Below are 23,482 nucleotides of genomic sequence, written 5' to 3' on the forward strand. Positions count from 1 at the left end.
AGTGAGTGTCAAAGTCGACTTCTCGTCACTACTTCTTCGAGATTAGACTTGATACTTACTGGGTACACGTTGTTTACGTACTCATACAATACTTGCTGCATATTTTTGTGCAGATACATATATGCCTAGCGGCCTTGTGGGCGCAAAGGTGTGGTTAATGTGGGGACTTAGGTTAGCTGCATTCTATATTACGATCCGTAGCCAGCAAAGTCTCCTTCAGAGTTATTTTATATTTTTCCTGTCTAATTTGTATTTCGGACAGATGCTGTATTTTATTTTAATACCTAGTTAATGCTCATGCACTTGTGACATCGGTTTTTGAGAGTGGTTATGGGTTGTTTAGTATTTTAGTTGCGAAAATATTTATCACTGACTTTGTAAGTTCTATCTTTTTAATTGAAGGAAATTACAATTCAAAAATACTAAAATGAGTAATTAAGTTAATTAATTATGGTTGGCTTGCCTGATAGCGGTGTTAGGCACCATCACGGCCTTTAATGGATTTTGGGTCGTAACACGAGTGATTTAGCATGATGAGTGGAATGTGTGAGATAATGAAATTGAGTACTCTCAGAGTGTGAGTACATGAGATCATCTCAGAGATACATTGCATTGACATGCACACATGACATACGGGCATAGAGATGCATTTTCCTCATGTTGTACGGTATCATATTATTCATGACTTCTCACACATATTGGCCTACGGGATGCATTTTTCCATTGTCTATCTGGAAAGGAAATGAAACATCTTATTTATGTAACGACTCGGTCGGTCATTTTGTGAGTAATAGCCCTGACCCCCCTTTTTGTTCCTTTTTCTACTTAAATGACTTGTCGGGAGGTTTTGGTTTTGGTTTTAGAGTGTTTTGGGACACGTAGTCCCTAAAACGGAAAGTCTTAAGATTTTGACTGTAGTCAGAACGCTGTAAATACGACACCGCAATGGAGTTCTGTCGGTTGTGTTAGCTCCGTTGGGTGATTTTGGACTTAGGGAAGTGTCCAGATTGTGTTTTGGAGGTCTGTAGCTCATTTAGGCTTAAAATGGCGAAAGTCAAATTTTTGGAGATTTTGACCGGTAGTGGACTTTTGATATCGGGGTCGGATTCCAATTCCAAAAGTTAGAGTAGGTCCGTAATATCGAATATGACTTGTTTGCAAAATTTAGGGTCAATCGGACTTGGTTTGGTTAGTTTCGGCATCGGTTGTCGAATTTGGAAGTTTCAAGTTCTTTAAGTTTGAATCGGAGGATGATTTGTGATTTTAGCATTGTTTGATGTGATTTGTGGGCTCAACCAAGTTTGTATGGTGTTTTAGGACTTGTTTGTATGTTTGGTTGAGGCACCGAGGGCCTCGGGTGAGTTTCGGATGGTTAACAGATTGAATTCGGACTTAGAAGAAAAATCTGAAATTTCTGCCACCTGCTGTAATCGCACCTGCACAAGGTTGCCCGCAGGTGCGAGCAATACGGTGCAGAAGCGGAGTTGGGTGGATTTTTCAGGGGTCGCATGTGCGTGGAAAAGGACGCATCTGCGATGCCTGCAAATGCGCAAGGCTAACCGCAGGTGCGAAGTGAGACCGCAGAAGCAGATAGGATTCCACAGGCGCCCCCTTCATCGCAGGTGCGGAGGCAGAGGGGGATAAGTGGATTGTGTAGAAGCACTCATTTTTCTGCACAAGCGCACGCGCATGTACGAGCCTAGTCTCCGCAGGTGCGGAAATGCATGGGCAGTGTATAAAACCAAAGGGCTTCGTGATTTGTGTCATTTTGGACTTCGCAAACTCGGTTTAGGGCAATTCTTTAGAACATTTTCGAGCTATTTCTTGAGGTAAGTCCCTTGTTCTTATATTTTATCAATAATCTTGCTTCCCCATTTATATTTCCACTTAGTTAGTGTGTATTTAAGGTGGAATTTGGGAGTTGAGACTAGGGATTTGGAGAGTTTGATTTGAGGATTTGAAGGATCATTTGGTGTCAGATTTTAGTAAATTTGATATGGTTAGACTCGTGAGTGAATGCGTGTTCATATTTTGTAAATTTTACCTGATTCCGAGTTGTGGGCCCGGGTCGACATTTTAGGGCGAATTTTAGAATTTTTGTTAAAGTATTGATTTCACTAATTAGATGAGTCTATTATAGTTGTATTTATGATATGCAATTGTTTTTGGCTAGACTTGGGCCATTCGGAGCCGGATATTCGTGGAAAGAGCATTGTTATCGATTGATTCAGCTTCGTTCGAGGTAAGTGGCTTGCCTAACCTTGTGTGATAGAAATCCTCTTAGGATTTGGTACTGTTGTGATATGTGTGCGCCATGTACGTGAGGTGACGAGTACGTACACGGTCTATTTGTTGTAAAAATCGATTTTACTGAGTAGCAGCTTATTTTCCTTTTAATTTGGGTTATACCATTTTTCTAAGTAGTAATCTGCTTTTCATTCTTAATTGCGTTATGCCAACCTGTGTAGTTATCCTGGTTAGTCTAATATCGCATTTCTACATCCTTTAACTGTTTATCTGAAATCTGTGAAGCATGCCTAGTTGATTTCCTATTTTTCCTAGTTCTTTACCAGTATTAACTATAGAAATCTTGTTGTTAACTGTTGTATTTTATCGGTTTGAGTTGTATATTTACTTTTGAGACTACGAGGTGGTTCCTCGAGAGTTCTCCCTGCACATTTACTATTGAGACTATGAGGCGGTACCTTGGGAGTTCTCCCTGTATATTTACTTTTGAGACTACGGGGCGGTTCCTCGAGAGTTCTACCTGCACATTTACTTTTGAGACTCCGAGGCGGTTCCTCGGGAGTTCTCCCTTCATATTTACTTTTAAGACTACGATGCGGTACCTCGGGAGTTCTCCCTGTATATTTACTTTTGGGACTACGAGACGGTATCTCGGGAGTTCCCCTGTTGTTATATCATTGTGCGGTATTGTTATTGCTTTGTGAATACTTGTTGTTGCCTTCTCCATTTTACTTCATTTCTATTATAGCATATGTCTTATTATTATATCCCAGTGGGGCTCGGACATGACCTCGTCACTACTCTATCGGGGTTAGGCTTGGCACTTACTGAGTACCGTTGTGGTGTACTCATGCTACTCTTCTGCACAGGTTTTGTGTGTAGATCCAGGTACTTCTTGCCTTCCCCGCTACTAGCTGAGAGTGCTTACTCCTGTACGGAGACCTCAAGGTATATATGCCATTTCCGCAGACCTCGGAGGCCCCCTTTATTCCCTCTTATGTCATTTACCTTCCTTACTTCTTTTATTAGACTCTAGTGTATAGAGGTACTAGTTTCTTTCTGTAACTTATGACTTATGATGTTCCGAATTTTGGGAATATTGTGTATTACTGGAGTGATGGCTATTGTTACTTTCATTTTTATTACTTTCGCAATTTTATTAGGCTTACCTAGTCGTAGAGACAAGAGTGGGTTTTGCTCTAGCGGTGAGCACCCTCCACTTCCAACCAAGAGGTTATGAGTTTGAGTCACCCCAAGAGCAAGGTGGGAGTTCTTGGAGGGAGGGAGCCGAGGGTCTATCAGAAACACCCTCTCTACCCCAGGGTAGGGGTAAGGTCTGCGTACAAATTACCCTCCCCAGACCCCACTAGTGGGATTATACTGGGTTGTTGTTGTTGTTGTTGTTACCTAGTCGTAGATACTAGGTGCCATCACGATGTCTTACGGAGAGAGAATTGGGTCATGACAATTTATTGTGTAAAGGATTTTTGGGAAGAATTATTGTTTTCAAACTTATATTTTTGGCAACTTCGGTAAATGACTTGGGTTTTCACTAATGCACTTGAAAGGCAGAACTATTTTCAGAAATCAGGATTAAGCTAAGCATTTTATCTTTGAGTTACTTCTTTTATTACTTGCTTTATGTTGTTATGAATTGTTGTTGGTTATTGGAGTTGGACTCTCACCTTGGTACAAGCTCATCACTACTTTCAACCTAAGGTTAGGTTTGTTACTTATTGAGTACATGGGGTCGGTTGTACTCATGCTACACTTCTGCACCTTGCGAGCAGATGTTGGTGCCTAATGTTGCTGTGTTCATTGGAAGTTGGACCTGAAGATGTACTTGCGTTCCGGTTGTAGCTACCTCTTATTCATGGTATCCTTAGATTCCTAAAACTTTGTTTATGAAATTTGCAAACAGATGATGTATTTACTTAATACCAGCTTTATAAACTCGATTCTTAGAAGCTCATGATTTGTACTACCAGTTCTTGGGGAATGTATAAGATTTAGATTTTTTTTTTGCATAATTGCCTTGTTAAATTTTATAGGAATTGAATAGATGATAACTGGCTTACCTAGCGGGTTTGGTTAGGTGCCATCACGACTAGTTGGATTTTGGGTCGTGACAGATTAGTATGAGATCTCTAGGTTCATAGGTTCTACAAGTCATGAGCAAGTGTCTAGTAGAGTCTTGCGTATCGGTATGATGACGTCCATACTTATCTTCGAGAGGCTACAGGGCATTTAGGATAATTTCCCATCTTTTTTTCCTTATCGTGCGAAATTGATTCAACTTGAAACATAACTCTTTGAATTCCTTCCACGCATTTGTATATGCACATGAGCGCTGGATATCAATTGTGCATCGCCGGCTTGTGATTCCATGAATGAGGTTCGAGATGAGTATTCTGTGTTTTGGTGATGGGCCAGTCTAGAGGACTTGGGGCCAGGGTTAGACCGCAGCTTAATCTTGGTAGCTTCAGTTGTAACTTGTACATTTGGACTCATATGTACGGTAATGTCCCTATGAGTGGAATTTGTGGCTCGATGAGTGGGGGAATGACTTTGTGATGAGTATGATGTAACTGTGGGATGCGTTAAGGCGATTTAAATGTGACAATGAGTGTTTCTTTGAAATGTAAAGGAGGGACCATTTGGTGCTTGATTTTCGTTTTGATGTAATGTATAGTCTCGAGTATGGATATTTTGAAGAATCTTTCAAGTTGTTAAATTTTGGGGACAAATTAAATTCTCATACCTTGTTGGCGAGTTTAGACTTAGGAAGATTAAGTGATTGCATAGTAATTATGGTTGTAAAAATGTATAAAGAGGTGTCAATTTGAGGCTAAGTAGGTGGGTTATCCCCTGTAGAGTAATCTACGTAGGTGTGTTCCTTATAATGTAAGTGGAGAATTTCTTTTCTACCAACAGGGCGCATGTGTTGAGATTTGAATTTGAATCTAGTTGACTGTCACGAGAATAAATGCAAACTTAGAGGATGATTCAAGTATTTTATGGTTGGTGTTGCATAAGCTTGAGAATAATATTTGTTGAACTGACTGTGGTATTATGGTAGTAATAAAGTATGGGTATTGTGAGTTGTGGAATGTTTTGTTCTATGGTTCTGAGCCAAGCTGAGGAGCATGCTATTGACAATTCAATTCATGGTTATATGTTAAAATTTAATTTTGGTCTGAGGCATACTTGTGGATTAGTTATGACTTGCAGAGGTTGAGATCGAGGATGACTCGAGTACTAAAATTCCTAAATACGGGCTATATTGCGCTTTATGGGTATATGAAAATCATGGGATGAGTGAGTTGTTATTTGTGAATAATGTAGTGCACACGGAGTATGAATTTGATCGCTGGTGTTAAGGCAGGATTTCCTCTTTGATTGTTGATGTGATAATGGGATACGTGTCTTTCAGCCCATTTGGGCGGTGCAATTTAGATTTGAGCAAAGTGGGTAACTCTCGAGAAGGTTCTAATGGATGCAAAAAATGTATAAGTGGAAATTGAAAAATTTTTGGATTCGTATATCGCTAGAATCGGTTATTTACATTGGATGGTGTTGAGACTTGCGATAATTCTATATGACTATGGATTATACATTTTAGTATAAGAAAAGGGAAGAAGAACAATTTTAAATTCACATAAGGTCTTTCGGAGTGGATGTCTCGGTTGTGGTGCTTTTGGGGTACTTAAAAGGGAAATTCGGCGGCTTATGGGCCTTGGGCGTTGTGGTTCTATGCTAGGTTTCGTGGGGTGTATTGTGGTTAAAGATCGTAGTGTTTTAGCAAGGAGAAGTATCAATCTGAAGACAAATTTGGAAGGGACTCGGAGAAATAGCGCAGCTTGGTAGTAGGTTGGATCAGTATGGTAATGGATATGATCGGTTCTTTGGGTGCTCATGATATAGGGTTTTCTACAGGTGCTTTGTAGCAATACTCTTGGATTGGGCGACATGCTTGGCTTGGTTGAGTTAGAGAGATTCAGTCCTGATGGCTTGATTATGTCCAAATGGGTTCCAAGGCATTCTCAAGGATTTCTACCACAGTTTGAGATGGATATTTCCTACCGGCCTGAGGAGCATGTTGAGTATTGTGAATTTCTACCAGATGGGATCAAATGGAAGGCTTATGGCTGATCGGATATGTATTCTACTTGTGACTTAGAATGATTATGAGGTTCTCGTATTTTGTTTTTCATATAATGGCATGATAGATGTGGTGTGTTGTGTGGGATTAAGGTTTGCATGTGCAAGGTCACGATTTAGTTTTGAAGGGGAGGTCATAAATTCTTAGAGGGCATGGACGGTTTTCGATGTTTAGATGAATGCTATAACTATTTGGTATTGAGTGGGTAGAGTATACATTTCAGAAGGCGCACTATGTTTTGAATTATGGATATGTCATAGGTATTGCGGCACTCTCCTGGTTGATCGACGGATGATTTTAAGATGTTTCTATGTGGCACGAAAGAATGGGAGAAGTATTCTTCGTGGGATGATCGTGTATGAGAGATGTGTTAGACCTTCAGGCGGTGGAGATGGGATCAGAAATGGTGATTCGTGTGTTCTATGGATTTGGAGACTAGGAGTTTTCAGGAGAAGATTGTTTCATGGTTGTGGACGGTGAAGTCGTGGCCAAAGGTAGCCAGATGATAGTATGTATTATGATTCAGTAATTGTGGATTTTTGGAGGGTTATGTATCTATTTGTGAGTGACCAGTGTTGATTTGGGGGTCCATTGATAGGCCCAATTTGGATGTGTATTCTACACCGAGTCAGATTGGTTGGCTCCCTACTGCTATTATTGAGGGATGTGCCATTCGGTTGATATTGAACTTATTTGTGGTCTGAAATGATCTATGAGTTACTTTTCTATGCTACGAGGAGTTGTGATTCATTGGTTATATGCACACATGATGCGGTTCTATTGGGGGCCTCATGGAGGAATTCGAGCGATATGAGTATTTGGGCATTGCATGATCAATTGCGTATTGGTTATGTTATTTCAGGTTTTGTGTGGCATTGTGTCATTTGCCTCTCCATGGTTATTGATTTTGAGAAGGGTGGCTCGAGGTATATAATATGGACCAGCGTTTGGATGGGGTCACGTATTGCAGTGGAGTTATGTTAAGGTATGAAACTTGTGTTAGAATAGGGTAATGATTCTACGGCGTGTGGTGGATTTTCAGCATTTCGTTGTGGCGGTACTTGTTAATCTTGCGGGGCAGTTCTCCCATTTGACTCATTTTCCATGACTGAGTACATTTGAATTGTTGCGTACTGGCGCACAGATGGCACGGTTTATGGATCTGAGTTATATTAGTATGGCATGTCTGTGGGATAGTTGTGTTTAATAATATATGGTCATTGGACCTATAATGGGTACTATCAGGTTTGAAATGGTATATTTGGAAGGACGGCATTGAAACTCGGCTTAGAAAGTGATTCTGGTCCTAGTTGGGGCGAGAGAGCTCCACGACTTGTTGATCTGATAAAGGGTCATGAAATTTCTGCGTGTTTCTTTCATTATCAGCAGTGTACGAAGGTTTTGGAACTGTTCGATATGGGGTTTAATACTAGTACTTGGTTGGTTTTGGAGTAGTTGTTGTGATCAGGAATGGTGCTACAAGCATGCGAGTTGTGTAATATGTTAGGTGATTATATCTGTGGTTATAGTTATGGTTCGATGCAGCTTGTTCAGACTTATACAGTGTGTACATGTGATATTCGAGTCTTGAAAAGAAATTCTGAAGGTCGTAAATTGAATTCCAAGGTTTATGCGCTAAGGTTAAATTAATGACTTTCATTTATGTTGTGTTGTCAGGCCTATATAGAATAGGGTGACGTGGGATCACCCCCGGGTAGGTGCGTGTTAAGATGGAATAGTGATTTGATGGCTTGGAAACAACTCTTGTCACGTTCGAGGACAAACGTATGTTAAAGTGGGGGAGAAAGTAACGACCCGGCCGGTTGTTTTGAGTATTATAGCCTCGTTCCCCATTTACTTCTCTATTTGTGCCTTATAGCTGTATTATGACCTATCGGATTAGTAAGTTCGGATCCGGAGAGATTTCTGAATCAATTGAGACACTTAGTCTCATAATGGAAAACTTAAGTTGGAAAAGTTGACCGGATATTGACTTATATGTAAATGACCCGGATTTGAATTCTGATGATTCCAATAGCTTAGTATGGTGATTTTTGACTTAAGAGCGTGTCCGGAAAATTATTTGGAAGTCTATAATGGAATTAGGCTTGAAATGGCAAAAGTTAAATTTTTGGGAAGTTCGGGGAGTTGACTTTTTGATATCGGGGTCGGAATCTGATTCTAGAAATTGGAATAGCTTTGTTATGTCATTTATGACTGGTGTACAAAATTTGAAGTCATTCCGGATTGGTTTGACGTGTTTCGGCACAAGATATAGAATTTGAAAGTTCAAAGTTCATAAATTTTGATTTGAGGTGTGATTCGTCGTTTCGATGTTGTTAGGTGTGATTTGAGGACTCGAGTAGGTCCGTGTTATGTTATGGAATTTGTTGGTATATTGGGATAAGGTCCCGAATGACTCGGGTGAGTTTCTACGAGGTTCGGAGCATTTTGGACGTTTTGGCTAAAGCTGGAATTTTTCTATTGTTGGTGTCTTCGCACCTACATAAATGGGCCCGCAGGTACGATGGTCGCAAAAGTGACAAAGCAGCCATAAAAGCGAGGGAGTGTTGGCTGGGGAGGCATCGCAGAAGAACACCTTCAGGCACAGAAGCATGACCATAGATGCGGTTTGCGCGCCGCAGAAGTGACCACGCTAGCAGGTGCGAGCTACGTCCGCAGAAGCGGATGTCGCAAATGCGACTATCCGACCGCAGATGCGGAAGTCGTTGGGCAGAAGCTTTAAATCGTGGGTTTTGGTTTCTTTCTTCATTTTCGGATTTTGGATCTCGGTTTAGTCAATTTTGGAGAGGAATGTTTTCACACAACTTGGGGTAAGTGTTCTTAACTCCCTTGTGATTATATTCCATGAATTAATCTTTGTTTTCGGCGTTAGATTATTGATTTTTCAAGAGAAATCGGAGGAATTTTCAACAATTTCATAAAATGCATTTTCGATATTTGAACGCTGATTCGGAGTCGGATTTAGGTAAAATTAGTATGGTTGAACCCGTAATTGGATGGGCTGTCGAATTTTGTGAATTTTATCAGATTTCGAGACGTGGGCCCCACCAGCAATTCTTGGAGTGTAATTTCGGATTTTGTGGGGAAATATTATTATTTTGATATGGAATTAATTCCTATAAATTGTGTGGACTGAATCAAAATAATTGTGACTAGATTCGAGCCGTTCAAAAGTTGTTATGCGCGGAATGAAATTTCTGGAGCATTATTTAGCTTGGTCGACATTGGATTCATCTTGTTCGAGGTAAGTAACTATTCTAATCTTGGAGCTAAGGGTATGAACCCTGAATATACGTGTTATGTATTTGGTGTCGAGATGACACACATGCTAGGTGACGGGCGTGTGGGCGTGCACCATGTGTGTTGTGACTCCATTATTTATGTGGTACTGTGTAGCTACATGAACTTATCTGAAATCATGAAATCTATACATACTAGAGTTATCGAGCTATGATTTATGTTAGAAGTCATGTCTATGCTACATGTTTATCCTGTTGGGACCCACTGAGGTCATTTCTGTTATTGAGTGATCTGCTTTCATTGCATTACATACTCAGTCATATGCATTCACATGCATATCATATCTCAGTCTCTGTTGTTATTTATTGATGCATCATATCATTGTTTTCGGAATAGTATCATAAAACTGTGAGCCCATGAGAGAGAGACTGGAGAGATTGATGACTGGGTGAGGCCGAGTGTCTGATTATGAGTGACATTTATAGGATCGGGATGCACGACGCAGTAGTTATACTGATTTATGATAGCGCTTGGGCTGAAGGAGCCCCTCCGGAGTCTACACACACACACCCAGTGAGCGCGGTTGTTATAATTGAGAGATGGATCTTCTCTAGACATGGATCTTGTCCGAAGCAATATATACCTGGAGATGGATCTTCTGCACACGCTGGATTGGCCCTACTTCGTACTGCGTGACTGATGATTAGTTGATGTGTATATTCCGAGATAGATCTTCCCTGGGCCGGATTGGCCATATATAGTACCGAGTGATTGAGAATGATGAGTGGAATGTGTGAGACAGTGAGATTGAGTACTCTGAGAGTGTGAGTACATGAGTTCATCTCTGAGATACATTTCATTGACATAGACACATGACATAAAAGCATAGAGATGTATTTTCCCTATGTTGTACGATATCACGTCATTCATGACTTCTCACACATATTGGCCTACGAGCATACTGATGCATTTTTCCATTGGCTATCTGGAAAGGAAATGAAACATCTTATTTATTGTTGAAAGGGAGTTTTGGAAAAAATTATTATTTTCAAACTTACTCATATTTTTGCAATTTCGGTAAATGACTTGGGTTTTCACTGATGCACTTGAAAGGCAGAACTATTTTCAGAAATCATGATGAAGCTAAGCATTTTATCTTTGAGTTACTTCTTTTATTACTTGCTTTATTTTGTTATGAACTGTTGTTGGTTATTGGAGTTGGACTCTGACCTTGGTACAAGCTCGTCACTACTTTCAACCTAAGGTTAGGTTTGTTACTTATTGAGTACATGGGGTCGGTTGTACTTATACTATACTTCTGCACCTTGCGTGCAGATGTTGGCGGCTTATGTTGTTGTGTTCGTTGGAAGTTGGACCTGAAGATGTACCTGTGTTCCGGTTATAGCTGCCTCTTATTTATGGTAGCCTTAGATTCTTAAAATTCTATTTATGAAATTTTCAAGCAGATGATATATTTACTTCATACCAGTTTTGTAAACCCTATTCTTAGAAGCTCATAATTTTTACTACCAGTTCTTGGGGAATGTATAAGATTTAAATTATTTTTTTTACTTAATTGCCTTGTTAAATTTTATAGGAATAGGATAGTTGATAACTGGCTTACCTAGCGAGTTGGGTTAGGTGTCATCACGACTAGTTGGATTTTGGATCGTGACAGATATGAATCTAACATTCTTCGAAAGGAATAATTTTCCAAAAGATATATTTGCACTTTTTTATAAAGTCAAAATCTATACATTAAATCAACCCAAAATGCAAGATTCATAAAAATGATGGTTAGGCTAACATGTTGGGTTTGCTTAGCCCAAAGGTATCTTGGAATAGCAGAAGATATACTTGCTTTTTCTACGAATTTTTGTAAGTTAAACGTGAAAAAGGGTGCCTATTTTTCATCTTTATAACCACATATGCTATTCATATGATTAGGGATGTCCTTTATCACCACAAAAGCCTAAAAGATCTCTGGATTCCAAGGGATAAGAATCCTGATCAAAATGTTTTCTTTATTTATTGTGGCTTTTAATTAGTGAAGCCAAAATTTGTGAGAGGAAAAGGAAAAAAATTACATCTATTATTCCAGTAAATTAGGGGTTATGGATTCCAAGCTATGACCTAAAAGAAAAAGGGAAACTTATGCGACACATCAAACATATATATTATATTTATTATTCATGGCTATACTTTTAGCAAATTTTTATTATTCATAACTATATTTGAATCTTATAGCAAATCCATGATATAAGAGATTAATCGTTTTGAACTGAAATAAAAGAGCAACAAGCTCTCGCATCTCAGTTAGTTAAAGTGCTCGATTAGTTAGTGAAAGTCTTGAATTCAACCAATAAGAGCATTTTATTTTTATGTACTTCTTTATTTCGCCTTGGTTGTATGCGCAACGAATACAGTCGATACACCCCAGTATATACAAGTTGTATTCTTTGTATACACCCTTGTATTTTCCTTGGTTACAGTTTTTATATGTTATATTTGTTGCGCGAATGAATACAATTGCGCAAACTAATACAGTTGATACAAGTTGTATTCGTTGCGCAAACTAATACAGTTGACGCAAGTTGTATTCGATGTGCGTTTGAACACAAATGATACAAGTTAGTAATAATTGAACAGTAGCTACGAATGATAATTAGATAAACAATAGTTACTAGGCTCTAAATTATAGTGTTTTATGAAAAATATCCTCAAAAAAAAATTGAACCACCTTTATCGCTACACTAAATAAGCTTCTCTTATATCAAGGTCGATTTAACATTTGATATTTTGGGGCTAAGTCAACCCAATAACATAGCAATACTGTCTTCTTTGGGTCAAGCTCGCATTATTTTTTCTAAAAGGTCTCACACCATTAACAGATCCCTATACTTTATATGTAAGCCTTCAATCTTTTTAGTTATCAATGTGATACTTTGTTCGCACACCCAACAATCTCCCCTTCGAACTAAGTTCCATGTAGCAATCCACAGGTTAATTTTTGAGATTTATTATATGTCACCCAATAGATATTATCTTTTCAACTACTAATGTGATTTTTTATTTTTTAAATGGTCACTTCAATTTCACATAGTCGTATATTCTTGATTTAATTTTTTTTTTACTTCCCTTCCCTTTGATTCTCTTTTGATCCCTTTTGTTGGAATTGTTGCTCCTTTGATGATTTGAACATGTGATCTTGAGTTGTAGGTGGAAGGTGGTGACCAACTCCTCTGGTCCAATGAACGAGGTTCAATTATTCTCTTAGAGAGCTACGAATATTCTATACAAAGGAGATGGTGCTATTTTTTATGAGTGCATGTCACAATCAATTGGTGAGATGCACAAAAGAGGAAAGAAAGAATATTTAGTTTATTTTATCCGTTTGGAAACCTAAGAATAAACTATTTGCGGGATACCCTCTTGAGTTTTTTGTGGCAATAAATTAATAGCAGAGATCTGTCAATCCAGTTTAGCACGAGACTTTATCCATCTCCCTTTTATTTAATAAAAAAATAGTTGTATCGTCCGGATCAGTTTACACGTATCTTAATTATTTTATTAAAAAATTATTATCTTATAGTGATATATATACTGAGTAACTTTGCATATCAAAACCTAAGAAAATAGGAACAAAATCAGTTGCGGAATCAGGAAAAACATTTATGGATTCTGAACTTATTATCAAATATAAAACTCGTTTTAATTACTGGATTCACAATTAAATGTTTATACACATTTAATGGATTTGTAAATACAAACACAGAATATATTGGGTTATTTCGAACTCGGTGTAACGACTCAGTTGGCCGTTTTGAGAATTTAGGCCTCGTTCGGCGGCATAAGGCCCTGCGCAGCTTCGTATTATGTGTATTGACTTGTGAGCGTGGTTGAATTCAGTTACCGGATGATTCGGAGTGATTTGGGACACTTAGTCCCTAAAACGGAAGCTTAAGTCTTAGGATTTTTGACCGTAACCGGAACTATGTGAATACGACTCCGGAATGGAGTTTTGTCGGTTCCGTTAGCTCCGTTGGGTGATTTTGGACTTTGAAGCGTGTCCGGACTATGAAATTGAGATATGTAGCTGATTTAGGCTTGAAGGGCAAAAGTTAAATTTTTGGAGATTTGGACCGGAAGTAGACTTTTTAATATCGCGGTCGGAATGCGATTCCCAGAGTTGGAACAGCTCTGTTATCTTATTTGGGACTTGCCTGTAAAATTTGACGTCATTCCGGGTTGGTTTGATAGGTTTCGGCACGAATTTTTGAAGTTGGAAGATTTGAAAGTTCTTAAGTTTGATTCATGGTGCGATTCTTTTTTTCGGTGTTGTTCGATGTGATTTGAGACCTCGAGCGAGTCCGTGTTAGGTTATGGAACTTGTTTGTGTGTTTAGACGGGGTCTTGGGGGCCTCGGGTGTATTTCAGATGGGCTACGGGCCATTTTCTTCTATTTTTGAAATGCCGTTTTATGTCATCTGGTTTCCTTAATAGTGTTCGCGTCCCTTCCTTTGCGTTCGCGAAGAGTAATTTTGGAGGAGGAATTCGTTGTTCTTCGCGTTCGCGTGATTCCATTCGCGATCGCGAAGGTCTGCTTTCCCCTTCTTCGCGTTGGCATGATCACGTTCGCGATCGGGAAGGTCTGCCATATGTTCCCTCGCGTTCGCATAGTGCAATTTGAGGAGAATGAATTATTGTTCTTCGCGTTCGCGTGATTCCATTCGCGATCGCGAAGGTCTTCTTTCTCCTTCTTTGCGTTCGCGTGCCGTTTCACGCGTTCGCGAACGTCTGCTTTCTCCTTCTTCGCGTTCGCGTGCCGTTTCACGCGTTCGCGTAGCCCAGTTCCTGGACCATTAATTTCTTTCTTCGCGATCGCACATTCTTGTTCGCGATTGCACAACATCAAATTTCGGGCAGTGGCCATTTCCTCTTCGCGATCGCAACTCGTCTTCCGCGATCGCGATGCTTTCAGGCCTAGGCAGAATATAAGTTTTCCAAATTGAGGGTTAGGCTATTTTTATCACATTTATGACTTGTAGAGCTCGATTTTGAGCGATTCCTGCTGAATTTTTCAAGCAAATCGATTGGGTAAGTGTTCTTCACCTAGAATTTATTTATTTCCATGATTCTATCTTTATTTTTATCATTTAATTTGTGTTTTGAGTTGTGAAAAATGATGGTTTTTGAAGAAAATTTTTAAATAAAAAATCACGATTTGAGGGACGAAATAGTATCGGAATGTGATGATTTTGGTATGGTTAGACTCGTGAGTGAATGAGTATTCGTATTTTGTAATATTTGTCGGGTTCCGAGACGTGGGCCCCACAGGCGATTTTTGGGTTAAATTTTGGAGTTTTGTAAAAAATTTGTATTGATTGAATTGAATTAATTATGACTAGATTCGAGCCGATCGGAGTCGAAAAATAGAGGAAAGGGCATACTACTTGACTGATTGTGCGCAGTTTGAGGTAAGTATTTTGCCTAACCTCGAGTGGGGGAGTTACCCCTTAGGCATTGAGTCTTATGTGCAAATTGTGTAATTGAAAGGCATGTACGCGAGGTGGCGAGCACATACTTGGGTTATATGTGCAAATTACATTGGTTAAAATCCTTAGACGCCCTTATGTATTAAATGAGCAATTATTGGTATTTATTAAATCATTTAATTGTCTTGCCTAAATTCTTGTTTTGTTGGATTTGTTTCTATATGATGATTTGGTGGGATTGCCACCTTGATTCTTATGTGAAATATTATTTATTTATATATATATATATATATATATATATATATATATATATATATATATATATATATATATATATATATATATATATATAGCAGGACAAGGTGGGAATATTATTATGCACATGTGACGAGACAAAGCGGGCACTTACTTTATTATTGCACACGTGGCGAGACAAGGTGGGTTATGTCGCGAATTGAATTGTGATGATTTGTGATAGCCTGGGGGCATTGTTGTTGTTGCATATTTATTTTTGGGACTACGAGACGGTATCTCGAGAGTGCCCTTTTGTTGACATCTCTCTATGGTTAAACATGTCTTTGGTTATTTCATTTCCGTGTTGGTACAATCCTTGTGATCTGCCGTGGCGTATTATTTGATTTTCACTATGTGTTTGTATTCCTAGTTGTACTATGTTGGCTTGGGCTTTTTAGTACGAGACTTTGAAGATTTATATTCCTGATTTTTAACAGATTTTGATGATTGAGTTGTTTTAAATAAAAGAAGTTACTATTATGTTTTAAATTAAAATAAAAGTTTTACATCTGAAGCAATAGATTATCTGATATTTTATTTAAATTGAAATGTCATTTTTCTTTACTCAAACTAATTCTAAAATAAACTCATTTCTTTGTTGAATTCTTACTTGGTTAAAAATTTGTAACCTTACTTTATTAAAAATAATTAATCGTGTGGATTTTTATGTATTGAATTATTTAGCATGAGAGTTGTTCGTGCGGTTGTGATAGAGATATGGGCACGAAATGCCGTGAGAATATGACAAGGGGCTGAGAACCGTACCTTATGATTATGATATGAGAAAATTATTTGAAAGAGTTTTTATATTCGAAGGATACTTATTGGAAGAAATATATTTGGAGGGTATTCATTTGAAGAGATTATATGTGAAAGACTTGTCTAATTGATTGCACTTGTATTCTTTCTTATTTGTCGGAGTAATAATTGTGGTGTTCTTGCTGCCTTACTTTTTATATCAGTGCTATTTGTTCTCGATTATTTTAGTATGGCACGGGTTATTTGACTAGTCAGTGTCTTGAATGTACCTCGTCACTACTCTACTGAGGTTAGTCTTGATACTTACTAGGCACCGATGTGGTGTGCTCATTCTACACTTCTGCATATTTTTGTGCAGATCCAGGTTTTGTTCGTTAGTAGCTATGCGGGTCGTTGCTGTGGAGACTCAAGGTAAACCTGCTGCTGCGTTCGCAGGCCTCGGAGTCACCTTCAAGTTTTCGTTTTGCACTGTTTATTCTTATTTCTGGACAGTTGTATTTTTTTTTAAGTTTTCTAGCAGACACTCTGTAAAGCTTATGACTTGTACTACCGATTTTGGGAATTGTAAGAGATTTCTATTTAAATAATATTGTTGTTTCAATTAATGATAGGCTTACCTAGTCCCTAAGACTAGGTGCCATCACGATACCCAAACGGATGGGAAATTAGGTTGTGACACTCGGTAACTACTATTATAGTGTCACGTCTCAGAGTACCCCTAGACGTGATTGGCATCCAACTAACACCATATGTCGGGCGAATCCATATCTCATACGTTTAACTATTTACATAAACACTAAGAGAAAAATAAGTGCTGGTCAAAAAGTATTTTTAGTAATTAAAGAAGAAATAGTTGTCAACCAACTCCTTAGTCAATTGATAGAAATACCAACAATCACTCAAATAATAAAACTCTAGCCCAAATCTCACACTAAGACCATAGAGTATCTAACATAGTAATATGAGTTTAACTGATGGGTATGCAAACCCCAAAGAGAAGGAAATAACTAACACAAGCTAGATAAAGCTGAAACGAAAACCTCCATGAATAATGCGGTTGGTCACCTCAGCAATAGGATCCACTCGAACGAACTCGTCAGTCACTAGCTTTATCTCCCGCAACATAATTGCATAGAGATGCAGGTAAGTAGTGAGTTATACGTAAATATAACCCACTAAGAACCTCGACCTGCCACTTTAAATATCTCTTGAACAAGTGTTAGAAAATACAAACACACCACAACAAGAACAATATAATAAACACAATATATATATATATATATATATATATATATATATATATATATATATATATATATATATATATATATATATAACTCAATATATATGTATCAACATAGTAAATAAGAATTAACCAACAAGCGTAGACACTAAGGACTTGTCGTAATTGTAGTGAAAGAAATTAACCAACACATTATGAGTCCACAACGGCACCATAATGCCTCAAATATATAACGGAGCATACACAATGCTCACTGAAGCATACACAATACCCCAAATATATCAAGAAACATATATAATGCTCGTATGACGTACGAAGGCATACACAATGCCACAACATCATGGCCTACAGCCGTATCAAACTATTCAACTCAACACCATGGCTCACAGCCATATCAAACTATGAAACTCAACAGCAGCTCATAGCCGTATCAAACTATCAAACTCAATATCATGGCTCACTGCCGTATCACGCCATCAAACTTATAAAATAATTTTATTTTATTTTTCATAAAATGATATATTTGCGGCTAGTCTAAGACCACCGATTCTTCCAAACACACTTTTGTCCCAACACATGGACCTAGCACAGAAAATACCTTTTCAAAACTGGTTTTAGAAAAGCAAGCATCAAAGCTTAAAGTCTCACTTACCTCGCTAACAAAATATTTTCCAACCTTGCAACTTCTAGAACACCAACCAAACGATATTCAGTGACCTCAGTCGATACAAAATATTGATAAACGATATCACTTAATAGGTCACATCTCAATCTTGTTTTTCATAAATTCAGAATTAAAGCTAAATCATTGAAACCTATCGTTATAAATGAGATCACTTCATCTCAATTCCATCGAATACGTTGTTGCAGTAAGAATCGCATACCTTGTAACTTGGCTTTCTCCACAAAGATTCCCACACAGTGATTGGTAATTGGAATCAAATAGTAGTGTAGCTTCTACGAATTCACGCCGACGTCACAACGTTTCCCCAATATTTTCCATTGATACTATTCTTTCTCAAAGAACCGGGCTATAAAAATATATTCCAATCCCAAAATCCTAAACTTAGCAGATAAGGTATGGGCTTAGGGCCCTCTTATTATTTATTTATTTATTTATTCATTCATTCAAAATTACTACCTTGCTAATTAGTATGTGTAATTATAATTAAGCCCATTAATTAATTATTTGTTACACTATTTTATATATTATAATAAATTTTCTTTCACTAGTTTAGTATTGTTGAGAGCATAGCAAGCTGGCGTGTAACAGTCAGTTAATTAGCTAATGAGTTGGTTATTTATGTTAAAAGTAAGCTTAGTTAGTTAAAGGAGTTAGTTAGCTGATATGTGTATATATATATATATGAGGTACACCTCATTACTGAAGCAAGCAGAAGAAATTAGAATCAATTAGATTTCTCTCAAAGTTTTCTTCAGTTCTTCTTCTCTCTATTACTCTACCAATTTCACTCTCGTTCATTGATAAATTTGACATGGTATCAGAGCCTACTGCTCGAATCTAAATCGCTCAGTTGTGTACCTGATTAGTTCGAGTTCAATTGCTCAAGTTCTGTACCTACATGTGAAGCTCAACAATGGTGGAAACTGGCAATGAGGTTCCTGAGAAGCTAAGTCACAATCACCCTCTATTTCTAAATTCAAATGATAATTCTGGAGCAACTTTGATGTCACTACAACTCCAAGGTCCGGAGAATTACTCAGTGTGGAGTCAAGCAATGAGAATTACCATTTTAGGGCGAAATAAACTAGGGTTTATAGACAGTACTTGTAAGCGAGGAAATTATTGTCCAAATCTAGTAGATCTATGGGAGATATGTAATGCCATAGTGCTACCGTGGATAATGAACTGTGTATCGCCTGAATTGTTCAATGGAATTATTTACTCCTCAAATGCAAGTGTTGTGTGGAATGATCTAAAAGAGAGGTTCGGCAAGGTTGATCTCTGTAGAATATTTTAGATTCATAAGAATATTGCTGCAATTAATCAAGGTACTATCTCAATCTCTTCTTATTTCTTAAAACTGCAACTGTTGTGGGCTGAGTTTGATAGTCTAGCTCCAGTCCCTGGGTGTGACTATGAGAAATCATGAGAATTTGTTGTGTTCATGGAAAGGTTGAAACTTCTGCAGTTCCTTATGGGGCTAAATGATTCTAATGAGCAAGCTAGAAGTCAGTTGTTCATGATGATACCAGCTCCTTCTGTTAACAAGGCTTACTCTATGATGATGGAAAGGGAAAGCCAGAGGGTAATTGCACATACAGGTGTACCTATAGAGAACCCTGATATTACTGCTCTTGTGTCTACTAGAGGTGGATTCCATCAAAAACCTAGGAAAAATTTTAACCTCATATGTGACTACTGCAACTACAAAGGGCATACCAGAGAGAACTGCTTTAAATTGAATGGTTATCCTGCTGATTTCAAGCATAATAAGAAGGGAAGTTCATTTTACTACTGCTAACTTTGTAGGAAATAATGGTGGTTCTGGAACTAATAGTGGATCACTGATGCATACTGTTGACAGTCAGGATCAGTTTTCAGTAGCTAATTTTGCAGGTAACAACAGTGGAGGAAATCATGGTGAAAGTGGTCAAATGCAACTGGTAGCATCACCTCTCTTAGTACTATACTTTACCCCAGAACAGTACCAACAAATTTTACAGATGTTTGGTAAAGGGAATGAAGAAACAACAGGCTTTCCTCAACCAGCAGTAGCAGGTATATTTTCATTTCTATCCAGTATAATTGATGATAGGTGGATAATTGATAATGGGGCTACTAATCACATGGTAGCAAATTCTAGTTTGTTGAATAAATTGGACAAAGAGTCTAGTCTAAAAGGTGGAAAGGTGCATCTACCAACTGGTAGTGTTGTGTCAATATCAAACACAAGGACATCTAGTATATTCAAAGATCAGGATTTACAAAATGTGTTGCATATTCCTGACTTCAAGTTTAACCTTTTGTCTGTGTCAAAGTTGACAAAGGAACTAAAGTGTTGTGTGCCATTTTTCCCTGATTTTTGCCTCTTCCAGGACCTCCTCAGTGGGCAGGTGAGGGGGATTGGTAGAGAAGACGGTGAGTTATACTATCTGAAGCCAACTCCTACACAAGCTCAACTACCTTCACAATTACAATTACAAAAGTCTAACAATAGAGAAGTTTGATATTCTGTGTCTGCTAATGTGCCACTATCTGTATGGCATAATAGACTAGGTCATGCTCCTTTAGATATTCTCAGAAAAATAGAGTCCTTGAAATAGTTTAAACTAGATAAAAATCATCATTGCAATGTATGTCCATATGGAAAACAGTCAAAACTCGCATTTCCTATCAGCACTACTTGTTTAAATAAACCTTTCCAGTTAGTACATGGTGATGTATGGGGTCCTTATAGAATACCTACACATGATGGTAAGAGATACTTTCTAACATTGGTGGATGCTCCAGGTACACCTGGATATTCTTGTTTAATAATAAAACTGAAACCTTTGTTATTGTGAAGCAGGTTTTAGTTTTAGTAAAGAATATGTTCAATTCTAATGTTCAGATCTTGAGAACAGACAATGACTGTGAATTTTTTAACTCTTAGTTTGATGAGTTGATTAAGAAAAATGGTATTGTACACCAGAGCTCATGTGTCTATACACCTCAGCAGAACAGTGTAGTAGAGAGGAAGTACAGATCAATTTTAAATATAGCGAGGTCCTTAAGGTTTCAAGGAGTTGTGCCTTTGAAGTTCTTGGGAGAATGTGTTGATATAGTTGTCTATCTACTCAATAGGTTACCCTCTGCTATCTTACAGTATAAATCCTCTTTTGAAATATTGCATTCACATCCTCTTAACCTTGACCATTTGTGAACCTTTGGTTGTCTTGCCTATGTATCAAACCCTAATATTACTGATAAAATGTCACCTAGAGCCATTTCTGCTGCATTAATGGGATACTCTTCCACTCAAAAGGGGTACAAACTCTATGACCTACATGCTAGATCATTCTTGGTAAGTAGAAATGTAGTCTTCAGAGAAGACTTGTTTCTATTCAAACACTTCACACCCTCTACTCTACCTTTGTTTCCAGTACTAGAACTTGCACTTCATCTACCAAAAACTTTGCTAAACACAATAACTAGCAACATAACAATTCCTTCACCCACTCAAGAAGACTTAGTCATAGAAAGCCCTTCATCTTCAATCCCTTCCACATCTGTGGATCATTTTATATGCCCAGTTCCACCTAATAGCACAATAACTGATGAATAATCAGTTCATTACCTATCACTGAGCAGCAACAACCTGAATAATCAGTTCATTACTGATGAATAATCAGTTCATTACCTATCACTGAGCAGCAATAACCTGAAACTCTTAGAAAATCCTCAAGAACTGTAAAATAACCTTTGTGGATGCAGGATTTTGTCACTACCAAAAAATCCAACTGTGCCTATCCTCTATCATCTTATGTCTATTATGAACATCTAACTCCATCTTATAAGGCTGCCTTAAACTCCTATTCATCTATTGTGGAGCCCTACAGTTACAAAGAAGCAGCTACAGATCCAAAGTGGATTGAAGCCATAAAATTGGAGATTGCAGCACTAGAAGAAAACAACACCTGGAGCATTGTGGACCTCCCTAAGGGAAAGACTCCCATTGGGTGCAAATGGGTGTTCAAGATTAAATATAAATCATCAGGGGGAGTGGAGAGGTATAAGGAACGATTGGTGGCTAAAGATTATAACCAACAAGAAGGATTGGACTACAAAGAAACTTTTTCACCAATAGCTAAAATGGTTATTGTTAGATCAGTGGTGATTGTGTCAGCTTCAAGATATTGATTCATCTATCAAATGGATGTTCACAATGCTTTCTTGCAAGGAGATCTATTAGAAGAGGTTTACATAACTATTCCATATGGGTTGACTAAACAAGGGGAGACCAAACAAGTCTGCAAACTACAAAAATCACTGTATGGTTTGAAACGAGCACCAAGACAGTGGAATCTCAAGTTGACTGAAACTCTGCAACAACTTGGCTTTGTTCAAAGCCACTTTGACTACTCAGTTTTGACACATAAGCAAGGAGGTGACATAGTTGTGATCCTAATATATGTGGATGATTTGATCATTACATGAAGCAACAATGATCTGTTGGTCAAAACTACGACTGTGCATGGATCGGATCGGATCATATTTAGCACATTTTAGATTCGGATTTCAGATTCTACAAATGAAATCTGAATCCGATCTGAATTAATATCGGACCGGATTGAATTTTAAAGTTTGGATCGGATCGAATTTTTGAATTTCGGATCGGATTATTATGCCTTAAAGTTGCAAACTCATATGTATATTTTCTTTGTAAAAGAGGCAATAAAGTAAGAAAAATTTATGTTTTTGCAATTATGAGAGTACTATGGTGTCAATATAACTAAATTCAGCAATTGTAAAGGTAATAACTTGGAGGAAGATGTAAAGGAAGTACTGACTATCCGAAATTAAAGTTTACTCCTTCTGTTCCAATTTATGTGAACCTATTTCCTTTTTGGTCCATTCCAAAAAGAATGACCCCTTTCTAAATTTGGAAATATTTTTACTTAAACTTACGATTCTACCCTTAATGAGAAGCTTTTATAACCACACAAATATTTTGGGACCTATTTTGACTTATTTAGGACCACAAATTACAAAAATCTTCATTTTTTCTTAAACTCCGTGTTCAGTCAAACAGGTTCACATAAATTGGAACGGATGGAGTAATATTTATACATGCCCTAATAATTTTGGATTTCAGATCGGATCGGATTACAATTATACCAATCCGAATCGATCCGAATATCTAAAATTTTAATAAACACAATCCGAAATTTGATCCAAATATCCGAAATCTTAAATCCAAAATCCGAAATTGAGCGTATCGGTTCGGATTTCGGATATCCGATCCAAATGAACATCCCTAGTCAAAACCAGGGAAGACCTTCAGAAAGGTTCAA

General features: G+C 37.8%; 2 protein-coding genes across 2 annotated transcripts; both read left to right on the top strand.

Annotated features, from left to right (window-relative positions):
- Positions 1 to 19,062: 19,062 nt before the first annotated feature.
- On the top strand, positions 19,063 to 21,351 carry LOC138891871 (uncharacterized). Its single transcript, XM_070175553.1, has 4 exons — positions 19,063 to 19,422; positions 19,618 to 19,798; positions 19,959 to 20,542; positions 21,082 to 21,351. Exons 1-4 carry the CDS (start codon positions 19,063 to 19,065, stop codon positions 21,349 to 21,351), a joined length of 1,395 nt encoding a protein of 464 aa, XP_070031654.1.
- A 48-nt stretch (positions 21,352 to 21,399) lies between these two features.
- Positions 21,400 to 22,328, top strand: LOC138891872 (uncharacterized mitochondrial protein AtMg00820-like). The gene is made up of 2 exons (XM_070175554.1): positions 21,400 to 21,492; positions 21,903 to 22,328. Exons 1-2 carry the CDS (start codon positions 21,400 to 21,402, stop codon positions 22,326 to 22,328), a joined length of 519 nt encoding a protein of 172 aa, XP_070031655.1.
- Positions 22,329 to 23,482: the final 1,154 nt, after the last annotated feature.

The sequence above is a fragment of the Nicotiana tomentosiformis genome, chromosome 5, assembly GCF_000390325.3.
Source record: "Nicotiana tomentosiformis chromosome 5, ASM39032v3, whole genome shotgun sequence".
NCBI lineage: Eukaryota > Viridiplantae > Streptophyta > Magnoliopsida > Solanales > Solanaceae > Nicotiana > Nicotiana tomentosiformis.